We start from the raw sequence: 16265 nt of genomic DNA on the forward strand, positions 1-16265 counted from the left end.
TAGGGCCTGGTCAGACTGCGGCAAATTTTGGTTGCCTGACGAAAACAGAACAGCGTCCAGAATTTGAATCGCGATCACACTACACATGTTGGGAGAGTGAAAATTCAAACTTCATTTCGAGCGTCAAGTGGTAATCTCCACGAACAACGTCAAATTCCTTCACCTTGGGATCGCCAACACCTTCAGTGCAATCCTTGCAACCATCCTTATGAGTTTTGTTGTTCTCCGTGGCCAATTAGCTCCTCGATATCGAGATGAAAAAATCAGTGATTATCAGCGTCAATGGCGTATCAGCGTCAAATCCTGTTTGGAGCGGAAAAGCGTGGTCCGTTCTTGCTTTTTTTTTGGAGCGTCAACTCTCGCTTTTGCCGCTCTGGCGGCAAGTTACTATAACATACACTATACTGTACTCTTCATAAATAATAATAATGCAATCATGCAATGATGCAATGATGACATGCATGATGCATCCTCTGCGCGGCGCCTAGCGCCTGTCAAATGTCATTGTATAAATATAATTTTATTTATTTTTTGTTGTTCAAACTCAAAGGAGTCAAAATAATAGGAGACGAAGCCACTCCGCAGCTAACTTACGTGTTGTTCGTTCGCTGAGCACACAGTATTCCAAGCAGTATGCTGAAATGGTGATCAGCTACTGGTAGCTAGCTAGCTGCGTGGGTTTCTTTACGTGTCAAGCATTTTTGTTTCCCCTGATGGTCCATTTCGAACCTGGATTTATCGTTTTCTGCCAAGTCTGCCCCAGTTCCAACAAGTGAACTATGACTTCTGCAGCTTTTGCTCGGTTTGTGAGCTACTTGATCGCCCTTTGTCTTGGAATCGGGATGGGATACGTATATTTCGGGAATGGAAGGTGAGTGCTCGCTTTGTTTCAGCTGTCCCATCTCTCTTTTCTACCTGATGTACTCTCTTCCAGATATTTTCAGATTGAGTATTTTTCCGTAAATATATTAAAAAAATGCTTACTGATCATGCTAGCAACATACACTGCACGCAATCGTTGTTATTTTGCCAGAGTGCATGGTATTATGGGGACAAGTTATAAATACAGAAATGAATAGAGTGCACAGACACACACACCTCAGACCTCAGACATGCCCATCGCGTAATGTTAGACATAGCAACTTGTGCTGGGATTACACCATACACACACACACACACACACACACACACACACACACACACATCATGCTCACATTCTAATGGACATCCTAATGTCGTTTTCATGTGATGCTCATCAGGAATCATCATCGCACTGAGAGGCAAACCAAATCTATCGCGATTGATTCATAGGCCTCTTGGTATTAGAGACGCACTTCCGTATCCGGGATGGACGCACACCATTATCCATGCACTGGCGAAGGAATGTCACATTTGAATACAAACTCCTACAAGAATATGACGATTGCCTAAGACATTCAAAAACTCTGATCGAAAGACTTTTTAGACATTAGGGAGGTTAAGATGCACGTTATTTCTGACGTGACGCGAAAGTTCAGCTCGCGTTAATTGGCTCGCGCGTCGAAAAACAACGCGAGTGACCTGCAGCTCACATCAAAATTTGGAGTTTTACGCCATATTTTAACCGGGACACACCTTGATAACACGACTTGGAGTTATGTTGCTGGTATGAATGAGGTCGGCCAGAGAGCACATGTGGTGGAGGTGGGCAAATTCATTGAGGGACACTCCTGATTAAATTGATTGTCTGAATAAGGTCTTTAACCCTTTGAAGCCCAGCTGGGTTTTCTGATTTCCCAGGCACTCGCACCGCGCAGCACGCAACCACGGATGGTCGATTTCAAAATTTCATAATTCACTCACCAGCAATGGAATTTCATGATCTGGAGCTCCCTGAAAAGCTTGTGATCTCCTCCACCCAATGATAAAGACTAGACACTAAGCAGAAGCAATAGAAGCGCCTCCAAGTCCCTTGAGTGCAGCTCTATCGCGCCTGAACGAGATACACCACCCACAGTGACAATTTCCTTCGGTTCATGACTTTTACTCAACACAAAACAACGATTCAAAGTTCTCCGTGCTGCTGAAGCTCAAGCGGTCATCTTGGTACCCATCGCGCATGGGCTGCACTGGTATGAGTCATGGGGAAACCCCATGCGCACGCGAGCTCTACTCGAAAATTTCAAAATTCTAAAGTTTAGAAGTATTCAACCGCGTTCCGGTCTTTGCCGCTCGGGTATTTCGCATCGCGCTGCCACAAGTGACACACCGCTGGAAAGGTCTTTTCCTTACCTTTCCAACAAGCTATCGTTTGTGAAAATCAAAGAAAGGACAACGGAGATACGAAGCTTTGTACAGTGATCTATGCTCAATGCGTACACAGTGCGCGTTTTGGACGAGTATACTCGTCCTTGGGAAATCACTAGGGACGAGTATACTCGTCCTTGGGCTTCAAAGGGTTAAACAAGTTTGGGTAAAGTACACTCATATCTCGGTTATCCGGACCCCGAAGTTACGGGCACTTTGGTCTACCGCGTACCGGGCACCCTTGGGACGAGTTTCAGTGGAAATATTGCTACTATTTTGTCACTTTTTGTGGAAATAGTGACGTCATATGCCATATCTATGGCCTTTCTCCGTCAAAATGTATGTGCGAAAAGTTACGTGAAGTGCCCGGTCTCTGACCGCCCGGATAAGCAAGGTATGAGTGTACTCGTATCTGACCACTGAATGTCACGGAGAAAGTAAGAAGGAGAGAAAATGACAGGTTGTATTGTGCTTGGGGATATATACAGTGTGTGCGTGTGTGTGTGTGTGTGTGTGTGTGTGTGTGTGTGTGTGTGTGTGTGTGTGTGTGTGTGTGTGTGAGTGTGTGCGTGTGTGTGTGTGTGTGTGAAAAGATTGAATGCCGAGTCATGGTTAGGTGCAAGACAATGCAACGCCGCCCGGGCAGCAGAGTGCGGGAACGCATCACAGAAATAGTGCCATATAAATTATTTGCAGGAGATGCATCATAGACGTGCAAGTGTGTCGGCCAACTAGCTATGCACTACAGAGGTTATGCAAATGATATTATGGTTGTGAACTAGCGGATTTGCTTATTATTGTTTCAGAGGATCAGTCAGGGAAGTCAACTGCCTGAAAAGAGAAAATAAAGCTGCACTAGCGGAAATTGTTCTGATATGACAGGAGCTTTTTCGATCCACAGCACTTTGGTGCATGAAAAATTGTCCGTGGATTTCGCTTCGTACAGGGTCCGGCAAATACGCCTTTTAGCCCTTTACTGTACTTGCACTGTCTGTGATCCTCTAAGCCATGCATTGCTAGAAATCTCGAATGGTTACCATTGCAAGCTTCCAACAGGTGACTGAGGTCTAGGAAGAGCACCGAGCATTTTAGAATTCATTGTGCATGTTTCTATTCCGTTCATAGTTTCATGTGATTTAACTTGGACTGTGCTTCTTGACGTGTTGTTCTCTTGCAGTACGAAGCCAGCACCGACTATGTCCGCGCAACAGTTTGTGCTGAATACTGAGCTTGCCACACCATATAGCCCCAGCGTCACTCGGATAGTCACGGACCACCTTTTCGAGAGGGTCAAAGTCTTCTGCTGGGTGCTGACGTATCCAAGCAACCATGCCACCAAGGCTAAAGCTGTGAGAGACACGTGGGCACCAAGGTAGGGCGCTGTATTACTCCGGTGCCTTGTTCATTTCCCAGCCAGTTCTCTTCTCCCTTGCTCAACTGGGCCACTGGGGCTGAGTTTACGTGAGTGCATTCAACCCACTATATACCGTAAAGTACCGCCAGAGCGCCCCACCATCTCATCCCTTCGTGGTCGTATTGTGGAGGTGGTCTGCTGTCTGTAGGTCATACGACATGAACCTTGTACACATATTGCACGTTTTGCAGTCAATCCGTACCTTCAAGAGAACACAAGCTCCACACAAAAACCTGCCAAGTGTGACCTTAGTACACTAAGATTCTCACATCGTACACACTTCGTTGCACTCTGCCATACGATTTTCCTTTCTCTGGCTGTAAAATCAAGGTGGGGCGCTCTGGCGGTACTTTACGGTACTGGTACACACGTTGACTAGAGCATCTCCATGATGCTTTGCGCTTGACCGGAGTTAAAATCAAGAAAGCGTACCATCGTACTTTGTGTGTGTATTTCATGCCAGGATCGCACAGCATAGCGCACACTTGTTTTCTTCCAAAGTAGATACACGACCATACAGGACTCCAGAAGTGGGCTTGTGTCGGCATAATTATTATATTAGCAGCGAGTAGTAAAGTTTGGTATTTTACTACTCCCTGATATTAATTATCTAACTACAGGTCGTCCCCCGTTAATACGAGTCCGGTTAGTACATAAACCCCGTTAGTACATAAGAAATCTCAAGTCCCGGACGAAACGTGGTCACTTCCATCCAAATTTTGTCGGTTAGTACATAATTCGTTAGTACATAAACCCCGTTAGTACATAACATTTCTCCGTACCCGCATGCCACCTACCTGAATAGTACATAATTTGTTGGTCTTTTGCCCTTCGAGTGGAGGCACATCGTGTTCTAGTTTCTACTTGTGGCTCAGAAATCAGAGCGCACATCACAAACCAACAAAGCTCTGTTTTTTTCTGAGTGACTGTACAGGCGCGGCTGGACATGTATCATGTAAACTGTAGAATCTTTGCTGACTGTGACCGCTATAACATAATTTTTATGTTATATGGAGGGAATCAAGATTATCTCACTCCCTAGCCATGGTAGCAAGAAACACTCGGAAAAGTTGAAAAAAGTGAAAAATTCTGGTTCACAAGCAAGTTATGTACACTTTCGTTTAGTACATAAACCCCGTTAATACATAACATTTCTCAAGTCCCAGAGATTATGTATTAACGAGGGACGACCTGAAGTCTCCTCGGGGTCAACGTGCTTCATGTAAACACAAACGTTATTTTCAAACCTTGCTTGGAATATCAATGTTGCTACAAGTATTACCGGTGTGTTTGAGCTGCAACCTGAAGTGGGGAACGTGTGTCCTTTGAGAAGGCATTCACATGGATGTGGCAAGACAATTGGGCTTCCCCAGTGCATGGAGTTTGGTAACCGGTTGTGAATCTCTTAGAGGTGTCCTTGGAAGTATGCCAATTTGATGTGTTTATGTGTGTGTGTGTGTGTGTGTGTGTGTGCACGCGTGTGTGTGCGTGTGTGTGCCTGCATCGGTCTACATGTGTGGTGGCGCATGTTAACGTGTGTGTGTGCCTGCATCGGTCTACATGTGTGGTGGCGCATGTTAACGTGTGTGTGTGCCTGCATCGGTCTACATGTGTGGTGGCGCATGTTAACGTGTGTGTGAATGTATACTGACTAGATGTAATAAGGTTGTGTTCATGAGTTCGAAAGTGGATGAGTTAATTCCCACAATCGATCTGAAAATGACTGGTGAAGGTCGGGACAAGCTATGGGAGAAGTCCAGGAAGGCCTGGTACTACACGTACAAGAACTTTGGAGATGATTACGATTGGTGAGCTCGCCTTTTCGTTTGGTTGTCTGATTCAACACATCAGTTTTGAGCTGTCCGTTCCTTTCTCCCCTTTTTTCCAATCTTGCTCTCCTTCCCTTGTCCATCATCTCATCACTAAAAAGTAATGAGATGCCCATGTGAGTCGGAATACATGTACCGTATTCTATTTTCTTCTACAATAGCTTACACTATGTTTGAGTGTCTTGGTTTCTGACGAAAGTGAAAAATGCTCCTGTTAACTCTTAGGGTCTCAGAGCCAAACATATTCCTGCAGCAGCAGCTGTAAGCTGCATTGAATTTGTGAGTGATACCAGTGGTATGATGTTCACGTGCCGGTTCTTCCCTATGATTAGGTTCATGAAGGCAGATGACGACAGCTTTGTTGTTGTGGAAAACCTGCGCTACTTCTGCTCGCTGCACGATCCGAATGAAGGCCACTACTTTGGACGGTCAGTATGCGGCGTACGACTGCTGTGAATGTTTGGTCGATAATGATGCGTGCACATCGTACTTAACTAGTAACCGGTTTTTGCCAGCTGCTGTTCGAGGGTACACTGTCATCAATAGCTTCCTGCCACGGTTTCTTGCGTTTAGTACTGTGCTGTGTGCACGCCAATATGAACAGCTAATGTTTACGGTAGTGGACTGAAGCCCGTCTCGTACGGAAGCCTGCTTTGAATACAAGCCTGATTTTCAAGATACACTGTTGGCACATAAGCCTGGTTTTAGTGTTGACATGCATAGAAATTGAGCCTTTCGTGAGCCGTGGGAGTTGCCTACTGTGTGTGTGTGTGTTGCTTCGTGTAGTTTACGTAACACACTCTGACCGAATTTGGAAGCACAAATTAGATGGAAAGCTGAGTGTGTGTGTGTGCGTGCGTGCGTATATACGTGTGTGTGGTGTGTGTGTGCGCGCATGCTCGTTCTCAGGGTATTTAAGCCAATGGGAACCTATCAGAGTGGAGGTGCAGGCTATGTGGTCAGTCGCGCAGCCCTGAAGCAAGTGGTAGGTGTATAGGCATGCTATATACATACTCTACCTTCTGAAACTACAATGTACATGTAATATATCCATACTCCATCCCCTGAAACTATAATTTACATGTACTAAGTATGTATTTACTCCACATCTCCTGCATGCATGCAGCTCACGATGAGTTATTTTTCTCACGGGACGCCAGCTCTCATTGTCCTCTGGGCGCTGAATTAGATTGTCTTGGTCTAAGGAGGCTGCGGTGCATTGTTCGTGAGGTACTCAGGATTGAATCGACCCACGCCGTCTGTAACCAGCAGTAACGACGCATAGGCACTGTACCAGGCATCCGTGCGCACATTTTCCAAGCAAAAATGGCTGGTTTTAGAACCTAGTGAGCTCGTTTAGGGAACACTGCGTGAAGCTGAGGCCCTCAGACCAAGCCAGTTAGAGTCAGTACTCCGGCGATGACGTGTTGTGAGCTTTTGATCCAGGGAGGCTGCAGTGGATGCATAGGTAGTGAGCAACTTGAGGTCTGTTGTTGCGCTCTATAATATGGTAGTGAGCTACTCAAGTCTGTTGTTGCACACGTATGGTAGTGGGCTGATGACAAGTATTCATGTGCAGAGTGTACTTTGAGCACCTAGCTTAGCCGATGTGAAAACGATAGATTGATTTGTTTGAGTTCTGATGCCCTGCTTCAATGCGCGTTCTCATTATAACAGTTGTGGTTGTAGCATCGTAGACGATGCAACCAGGGCTTGTTTTTGTACTTTTGTTTAAAGTCGCATCACAAACAGGCGACTACGCCGTCTTACATGTGTGCGACTATAGGGTATTGCACCCTCATTGATACTAAAGGATACTAGTGAACTCGACCTTTCTTTCCTTTGGCGTGCTGTTAACCTGTAGGGCCCGCTCCTTGCTGAGGATGAGAAGTGTGCCAAAGGAGTGTGGCAAGTAGAGGATGCCAAGTTTGGTGCATGTCTCAGGGAAGTCGGAGTGCCAACTGGAAACTCTCAAGACAGTGGTAATGCCTTCTACTATTGCAGCTTTTATTGTCGGTGTTACATGTGCGTTCACCTTGTGTGTGTGTGGGGGGGGGGGGGGGGGGATGCGTGTGTGTGTGTGTGTGTGTATGTATGTATCTGGGTGGGGGGGGGGGGGGGTGTTTTAACTGATAAGTTGCAAGTTAACCCTTTACCATCCGACCAAATTTCCCCAGCAGTCCCAAATGCAATAATTCTCACCTTATTCTGAGAATATCTTCGGTTCTAATCAACCAATTTTCACAATCTTGGGCATTCTGGAAAGCTCTCCACGAGCTGCGTACATTGAGCTCAAACAGGGCACTACCGAGATCACATATCCAGCGCCAGGGAGCTTTAAATACACCCCATCGCTGTATATACGAGGAAAATCTCTCCTCGTCAGCCATTTCTCGCTCCTTCATCGTAAACATTCCAAATGTTTTGCTTGAGTTTCTTTTCATGCTGCCCACGCGCTCGAAGCATGCCAAAGTGACTCACCATGTCAGGAGAGGGGAAAAGCCCCGCTCAAGGTCAGTCACTCGGAAAGAAATTCGACTTTTGCCGTAGCTGAAATGTCGAGCAAAATATCTTTGGAATGCGACATCGCAGCTCTTTACCGATTGATGCAATGGAAAGCTGGGCTCTTCGGCTTCTTCCTAGATACTTAGTTCTTTAAATTCTGACAAGAATCGATCGAGTTACGAATGTTTTAGTGTAGGCATGTCCATCGATCGATTCAAGTACGCACGGATGGTAAAGGGTTAAGCTCCTGACGATTATGATCGCATACACCTCTCTTCTTCTTCTTCTGACTTTCTTTCATTCTCCTGGGTGGTTACCAACAGCCAGTGCATGCCCGGAGTATTTGGTGTGGTAGGTGGGCGGGGAAAAGACCAAAAAGTAGGGATTCACTGGCCAGAAAACACCACTTCAAATACATGTAGCTTTGCGGTGTATACCAGGCTGAATAGTGGCGGTCAATTCTTCAGCCTTGCAAGCTGTTGAATGATGCAATCCCAGCAAAAGTTGCTATGGTTTCTGCTGTAGCATCGATATCATCGCCTCCGGCGATGGGCGTCAAAGATCAAGGTGTGTGTGTGTGTGTGTACGTGTGTGCGTACGTGTATGTGTGTGTGAGAGAGAGAGAGAGAGAGAGAGAGAGAGAGAGAGAGAGAGAGAGAGAGAGAGAATGCGGTTCTGGACGTACATCTAATGTGCATGTGTGTGTTTGAAAGAGTGTGTGTAAGTGTGTGTTTTACTGCACTACTGAACTTCTGCCTGCATGTTTGGTTGTGTTGCTGCACTTTACAGGCAAGGACAGATTTCATCCATTTGTTCCCGAACAGCATCTCATACCTGGTCTGATTCCGGAGAAGTTCTGGTATCGTGATTATGTGATGTATCCTGCTAAGGAAGTAAGTGTTGTCTACACATCAGCTACATGTACCTTGCTTGTGCTTTTGATATGATCAGTGGGTGTGTACAAGTAGTAGTACTGTGTGTGTGTTTTTTTGTGTATGTGTGTGTGTATGTGTGTGTGTGTGTGTGTGTGTGTGTGTGTATGTGTGTGTGTGTGTGTGTGTGTGTGTGTGTGTGTGTGTGTGTGTGTGTGTGTGTGTGTGTATGTGTGTGTGTGTGTGTGTGTGCGTATGTACATGGGTGTGTACATGTGCATGTGGGTGTGAGTGAGTGTACATGTGTGTATGTGTGTATGCGTATGTACATGTGTGTGTGTGTGTGTGTGTGTGTGTGTGTGTGTGCGTGCGCGTGCGCACGGGATGAGTGTATGTGTGTCTGCTTGGATATGCGCATGCACATCTATGTGTGTTTAGTTTCAATGCTTTTCCCAGTGTGTAGTCTCTCTCTCTCTCTCTCTCTCTCTCTCTCTCTCTCTCTCTCTCTCTCTCTCTCTTTCTCTCTCTTTTAACTTGACTCACTCACGACTGCCATCCAGAGCACACGAGAAGTCCATTGAACCTTCCACTCGGCAAACCTGCAAGAAAGCACCACTCCCTGTTTATTGCTCAGTGCTTCAGGGAATTCACCCCTCGTCAGTTGAGCTGGAGTAGGCTAATGAAACCCCTACAAATAGTGATGTTTTTTGCTCGGAGAGCATTACATAATGCAGTGCTCTCGGAGCACACATTCCATGCACATGGATGACGGTGGAAAGAGAACACACATAGAGACTGTTGCTTGATGTTGATGCTTTGTACTTGTACAATGTAGATCTAAACTAGGGGTTGTATAGACCCCTGATCTAAACTAAAGACATTGTACCACCACATTTATACTGGAGGTCCGACTCTGTACGCATTTTGTATGCACTTCATGCTGCCTGGTACATTGCAATGTTAGGTCCCGAAAGGGACTCATCAAGAACGCACTTGCACTCCCTAGTATGGCCCATATGTTGAAGAGTCCATACCTCCTGATGGCACCAAGAGTACATAACCCCCAAGAATGTGCAACTCCAGCATACCCTGCTGTCCCGACAGAATTTCAAGTTGACATCATTTTCGTGACGCAATGCTCCTTGCACCAGTGATTTTCAATATGTGTACACAGTAACCAGGTCTGGGAAATCGCCTAGTTAGGGCATCGGAGGTTTCCTTGGAAATCACGTACGGTGCGTACGCGTCTGCAAGCGTCATATTTTTTCCTGCACAAAGTGAACATGGATTTGTAAGCACCGTGAATCAGCAAATTTCTTTCCCTTGCATGTCCAATGCGGAAAAACCTGTTGAGTTGCGGAGATTCTGTGCATGCGGAGATGAGAGTAATAGGACTCCTTGAGATATCCAGTGAGAAAAAAATTCACTTTCATGTGCCAATTTTTCAAAAAGTGAAGAAAATAGATCGCTTGGAACGAATTTATCACAGTTTGTCGTAGTTTATTGAGCTGAGGCAATGAAGAAGAGTGGTATCCAGACGCGGCGCTCTAAGCGTAGAGTTAGTGTTACTCCTTGACACTACTCTTGTCCTAACCCTTTCCATTCGGATTGTGAAAGCCCTTCCTCGTCCGCCAAGGACACGATAACGAGAAGGGCTGTGCTGAACGTCCTCTCCAGTATTGCTCGACGTCCTGTTTCCTCGATCTGCAGAGGGTGCAGAGCTGTGGCCGACTGCAAGCCAGAAGTCGTCCAGCACGAGCTGTATGCACCACCAAGGACGTCGGCAGACTCGCTCAAGGTTCCATCTCCAAGTGAGGTACCTGCCCCACCTAGCCCACTCCCAGAAAACAAACCTGTAGGGTGTGGGGACTGTGAGGCATTAGTAGTAGGGTGTGGGGACTGTGAGGAACTAAGGGATTTAGTGGAGAAGTTGCAGAAGGAGGTTGAGGGGTTGCTGAAGTCAAGGGAATTTTTAGATGAGCTTCTTGCGACAGAGCATGGTAGGGTAAAGGTAGTTAATGAGATATGTAAGATAGAGAATAAGTTTCTGTTTGCGGAAACTCTAGACGCCATTAGCCACTCAAAGGAGAGTAGGAAAGTGGAGTCATTGCTGGGCATCCCCGCTGGGCGCATCACTTCCCGCTCCTATAATCCCGTAGTAGAGGCTTTTGTGTGTGGCATGACGGCGCCACTTCAGTGCAGTCATCCGCAGGGGCAGCAAAACGTAGCATGCGCCAAATGTAGCAATTCAGAGTGTGCAGTCACAAACATCAGGGCTGCTATCGCAGAAGCAGCGGTCTTTCTCGAGTGTCCTGGACTGAAGTTCTCCGTCTTCCCCGACAGTGGGTGCAGGATCGCACTTGTAGCAAACAGTGGCTGGGTTAATGTAGGGCGGGTTAGGGCAACACGCTCAATGCAGTTGGATTCTCCTCCTGTCCCTCCGGCAAACGTAGGATTGCTTGAGCCTGTCTTTGTGAACCCCAATTCACATGAGGCAGTGCGTGTTCTCCTGAGGGAAATTGGGACAAGTGCAGGTGTGAAACAATGTGTTGGTGAGCAGGGCTGTAGAGAGTGGCTTACCATTGTCTGTGATGGCCTTCCATATTCGCTGATGCGTACCACCATTGCTCAAAGTAGAGACGAGGCCAGGAAAGCAGCGTACCATGCCGCGGGCATTTTAGATGTAGGTAGCATGACCAAGGAGTCGTTGGTGGGCTACTGTAGGCAGCACTCTTTGAATGTGTCTGGCAGCCTAGCATCATTGCGTAGCCGTGTAAGCACTCATGTACAGGGCAGGGTAGCGAGTGGAGATTTGAATGTGCTGGGTAGCATCCCTGCAGGTGAGTTCGACTGGGTTGTGTCGCAAAGTGGAGGCCTTCACTGGGAGATGAACTTAATCCAGGCCATTGTCAAGAATCTTTGGCCTTTTGTGTACAAAGAGTTTTGTTTCAGTCAAGGCTACACTTCTTCTTCGCCGCATCAGCTGTACTGGGCCCACAAGGCCAAGGACCACCACCGCACTTATGATGACCTTAGTCGCTTCACAGATGGATGCATTGATGAGCTGCTACGCCGCTATGTTGTGTCGTGTGCAAGTGATTGTGCCCCCACTGCCGGTGATTTTGTCATAAATTTTGAGCACCTTCGTTTATTATCTTCATCAACAATGATAAACTATGTTTTTTTACTAAGAATCCCTCGTTTCAACTCCAAATGTGTGCCTTTGACGATATGGCATAATTATGGTATTCTCACATGCCACATTCTAGAACAAAATCAGAATATACATGGTGAATCAACTCGTAATAATATTTGTACATGATGGTGAATCAATTTTTACTGGTAAGAGGTTGGGCGTGCTATGCATGCGACTGGAGTAAAGCTAGGCTTAGTGCATGATAAGGTGGGAGTTGGTGAGGTGGGAGTTGGTGGTGTGGGAGTTGTAGGGGCAGGAGGTGGGGAATTCGATTTTTAATTGCTGGAAAGAAGTCGTCTACCGGACTGCTGCTATATAGGTGCTCAACACCTGATGGAGATATCACCAGAACTAGCACTTTGGCGTGTGTAGCTTCATGAAGCTCCATGCCCTGCGTCAACACAAAGATGCAAACACAAGAAACTTATCAGGTGAAAGTTCGCAATGTACAACAAGGTAGAGGATAGAGGATACTTACCGCTCGAATCAAGCCATCATTTTTACGTTTGCTGAGGCAGCTCAGGCGCTTGACTTTGTCGGCGATAGCCAGTTATCTTTCTCTTACGAGTCGACGGGGATGAGGAGTTGAGTGACATTGTACAATCGAAAACGGAAGTAAAACAAAATAATGCTGGACGAAAGGAAAGGAACGGAGATTTTTTGAAAAAAAGTTCATTTTCCCTTTTGTTATGACCACCGCGTGCTGTGAGACAGGGTCCAGCTCCGCCTTGGCGTTATATTTCTCCTTCTGACGTAATGTTTTCATCACGTGGGACCCGTACATACACATTGTCCTAACTAGGCGATTTCCAGGACTGGTAACGACCAGGTAAGAAGCACCGAACCATTTGGAAAGTAATTATTAGTTACAGGATAGGGGTGTATGTGCTGGGCAGCAAAAGTCAACAAATGATGACTCGCGACATACACGTGTACAGCGAAGATAGAATTGTTCGTGCTGCACTGGAACTCGAATACCTCTCCGAATGGTGGTATTACTTGCGGGAGATTTTTATGGATTGAACCTACTTGTATTATAAAATACAATACATACTCGGCCTCGGGTTTATAACCAATAAACCCTCGGCCTGAGCATTTATTGTACTACATAGCAACCCAAGATGGAGTTTCATCCAGCATAGCTGAACTGGTTAAACTGTGCAGCGTTATCCAGTTGTCATCCTAGGTACTCATATGCATGCTGTCTGCTGCTGTCTTTTCCGCCGCTGTCACAGGGACCCGAGTGCTGTTCGGACCTCTCCATCTCGTTTCATTACATTACTCCGAATCTGATGCGCGAGCTGTACTTCTATATCTACCGACTGCATCCATACGGGGCGCGCAAGGAAGATGACCTACTACCTGCACCGCGCTTTGTGCGCCCAGTGCAAGAACAAACTGTAGCGGACAAGAAAGGTGAGACAAGCAACATGTGACTGTGACTGCCTATGTGTTCTAATAACAAGTCCACCGATAAGAGAGCACGTACACAGCCTGTCATTGTATTGTTATCACACCATTCTTGTGCTGAGGTGCCCTGGAGAAGACTCTTATCAAGTAGTGCTGCACTGCAGAAGTGTAGCATGAGGGGGCTACTGACATCATCACTGACATCATCACTGACATGTGCTGCATGCACAGTGCTCGGAACTGTTCTGTATTGTCACACGTATGTGTGTCAATACTGTCAATGCTGCCAATGCTGCAACCGAACCATGTGTGTCTATGCGGTTCCCATGCCACTGTCGCATGACCACTGGCATCCGGCTCGTTGCAAAGCACTGGAGACTGGTGGATGTTCTAGTGCCCTGGAATCTGCATATAAATCAGGGCTGCCACTTGCTCCGATTTTTCGGAAATCGTCCGATTTTTCGGAAATCGTCCGATTTTTCGGAAATCGTCCGATTTTTGATCGCCTGTCGGACAAACCGACCGATTTTGTTCCCAAAGAGGGACAACCGATTATTTTATTTTGAGCGCTTTTTAGTCCAGTTGGCCATTCGGCGCTTCCAGGTCGCGTTTGGCCAGTCATTGTACATGTACATGTGCATGTAGCTGAGAAAATGCACGCGTGCTTGCATGTGTGTGGACAGTTAAAAATGTGTTCTGGGGCCCCAACAGCAAGCCATTTTCCTAAAAATTGTCACCGGGGGACACCCCCCGTCAGATTTTTCTCCCTCCAAGTGTGGCAGCCCTGATAAATGCACACAGTTTTTAACATGAACGTTGCTGTATGCAGTGCGACTACGCGTACAGTGCTGCTCATTGAAATCCAGTCGCATCACTCAAGTACACGCCGGGCGTCGCTCAGCCCTAGACCTGCGAACACTGGACTGCGAAATGATACAAGGCGTAAACTCGAGTGACGCGACTGGATTTCATTAAACAGGACTGTAGTATCAAGACTGGATTTCATTAAGCAGGACTGTAGTATCAAGCGTATATGGAAACTAGAATGCAGCTTCCGTACCCATTCCGTCGGGCAGTGATATGTGACATACGTCACATTGCTATAGGGGGTCGCTGCACTCCTGTCAGCCCAAGTTGTACCGGTAGCGTGTGATCTGCATGCACCCTGTGGTATTCGCTATTCCATATATGCTTGTGCCATCACTTACCATGCTGACCCCCGCCCCTGCCTGGCGTAATAGAGGTTCTCGTTCCTTTGGCTGCAGTATCTGCGGTTGCGGCCAGTGCTGACAAGGACAGTGCACAGCCAAAGGACGCAGCAGCCAAGGAAGGCAAAGACGACAAGCCCGCGACTGGTGTCAAGCTGAGCAATGATGGCAAGCCAGTGGAAAAGTCGTGAGGCGGATGTCGTTGCCAACATAACTACTTTTTCAAAAGGTAGCTGGAGCAGATAAATGCACGTGCGTGGAGGAATAACTCTACTGTGTACATGCATATACACACCACACACACATGTACGCATGAGCCTCCATTCCATGAGCTGTGTGCGGTATTTAGCAGTGCAAAGACTTGCACACACGCACTGCTCTTGCACATTGAACTCGACCACAGCACAGACGACGGCATGTGTCAAGTTACTCAAGTACCATGTATTCAATTGTATTGACAGGGGCTACTGCGTGACGTCAAACCTGTCCATGCTACTAGTTTCCATGATTTTGCTCTTGCAAGATGTGTATATGTTTACTAGCAGTGCAATTCCAGTACATGTATATGGTTGAGAGCTATTGTGGCTGTCAACACCAGCGGCATTCACTTGCTAGCACTTTCTGTTGGACAGTACCTGTGTTGCATGGTGCGGCTTTACATTCTGCCAGCCTGATTATGGTATACAAGGGTCAGTAAATGTAATCATTCACAGCACAGCATTCGTACTGCATGTATTACTGATAGCTAACAACATTTGCGATCACACCCTGCAAGAGCTGATCGTAACCACACCCTGCAAAGCCAGCCATATATCTTGCAGTCTTTACCACAACGCCGGAAGCCCTGTAGCTGTGCACTACTTTACGGTGCACTGTGTGTTCACACACGCAGGCTTTTTGACTTACAAGGTACATACATGTTCTTGCTGTGCATTCCTGTGACTTCTCTGCATCTTTGTAGGTTTTTGAGCAGCATGCGTCACATGTCAATATCGTCTGTGGTACATCTGCGTCCTCGCAATGTGTCCCATGCTACGTGGAGCAAGGTCATCTCTCACACACACTGGACGTGTGTAAGTAACTGTCCTTTGCGTGAAGTCCTCTAGTCGCTCCCTGGAGCTATTATAGCATTAGTAGATAGCCGTCGTAGATATTCTTTTTTTACCTATTGTGTTGACAGCTTGCTGTGCCGTATATTTGCTCTGATGTTGTTGATAGGAAAAGTAGTTGTTTTTTCTATTCTTCTACTGCATGTACACTGCTGTAATATCATTACTGAAGCTGCTGAATTCCTTCATCCCAATGGACTCGAAAAACTCTTCAGTCACGATACTTGTTTGGGGTTGCTTGAGATGTTGCATTTTAATTTTTGAATCCACAATTTATGGAATATATTACTACCTACTTTGAAGTATTTACAATGACAGTAGGTGTCGGTTATAGCGTGGGTGTTTGAAAAACGACTTTCTATTCTTATTTCCGATATTTCTTACGCACGATAAATCAAGTGTGGCATATCACATGCATGTGCGCAGGGGCAGGAAG

The 16265-nt window shown here is 46.5% G+C and overlaps 1 protein-coding gene across 1 annotated transcript; it reads left to right on the forward strand.

Annotated features, from left to right (window-relative positions):
* The first annotated feature begins 552 nt into the window (after positions 1–552).
* On the forward strand, positions 553–16160 carry LOC135814356 (glycoprotein-N-acetylgalactosamine 3-beta-galactosyltransferase 1-like). The gene is made up of 10 exons (XM_065327466.1): positions 553–871; positions 3464–3658; positions 5356–5508; positions 5862–5957; positions 6439–6514; positions 7394–7511; positions 8824–8927; positions 13338–13518; positions 14778–14949; positions 15682–16160. Exons 1-9 carry the CDS (start codon positions 780–782, stop codon positions 14909–14911), a joined length of 1149 nt encoding a protein of 382 aa, XP_065183538.1. The 5' UTR covers positions 553–779; the 3' UTR covers positions 14912–14949; positions 15682–16160.
* Positions 16161–16265: the final 105 nt, after the last annotated feature.

The sequence above is a fragment of the Sycon ciliatum genome, chromosome 4 (genome assembly GCF_964019385.1).
Source record: "Sycon ciliatum chromosome 4, ocSycCili1.1, whole genome shotgun sequence".
Lineage (NCBI taxonomy): Eukaryota > Metazoa > Porifera > Calcarea > Leucosolenida > Sycettidae > Sycon > Sycon ciliatum.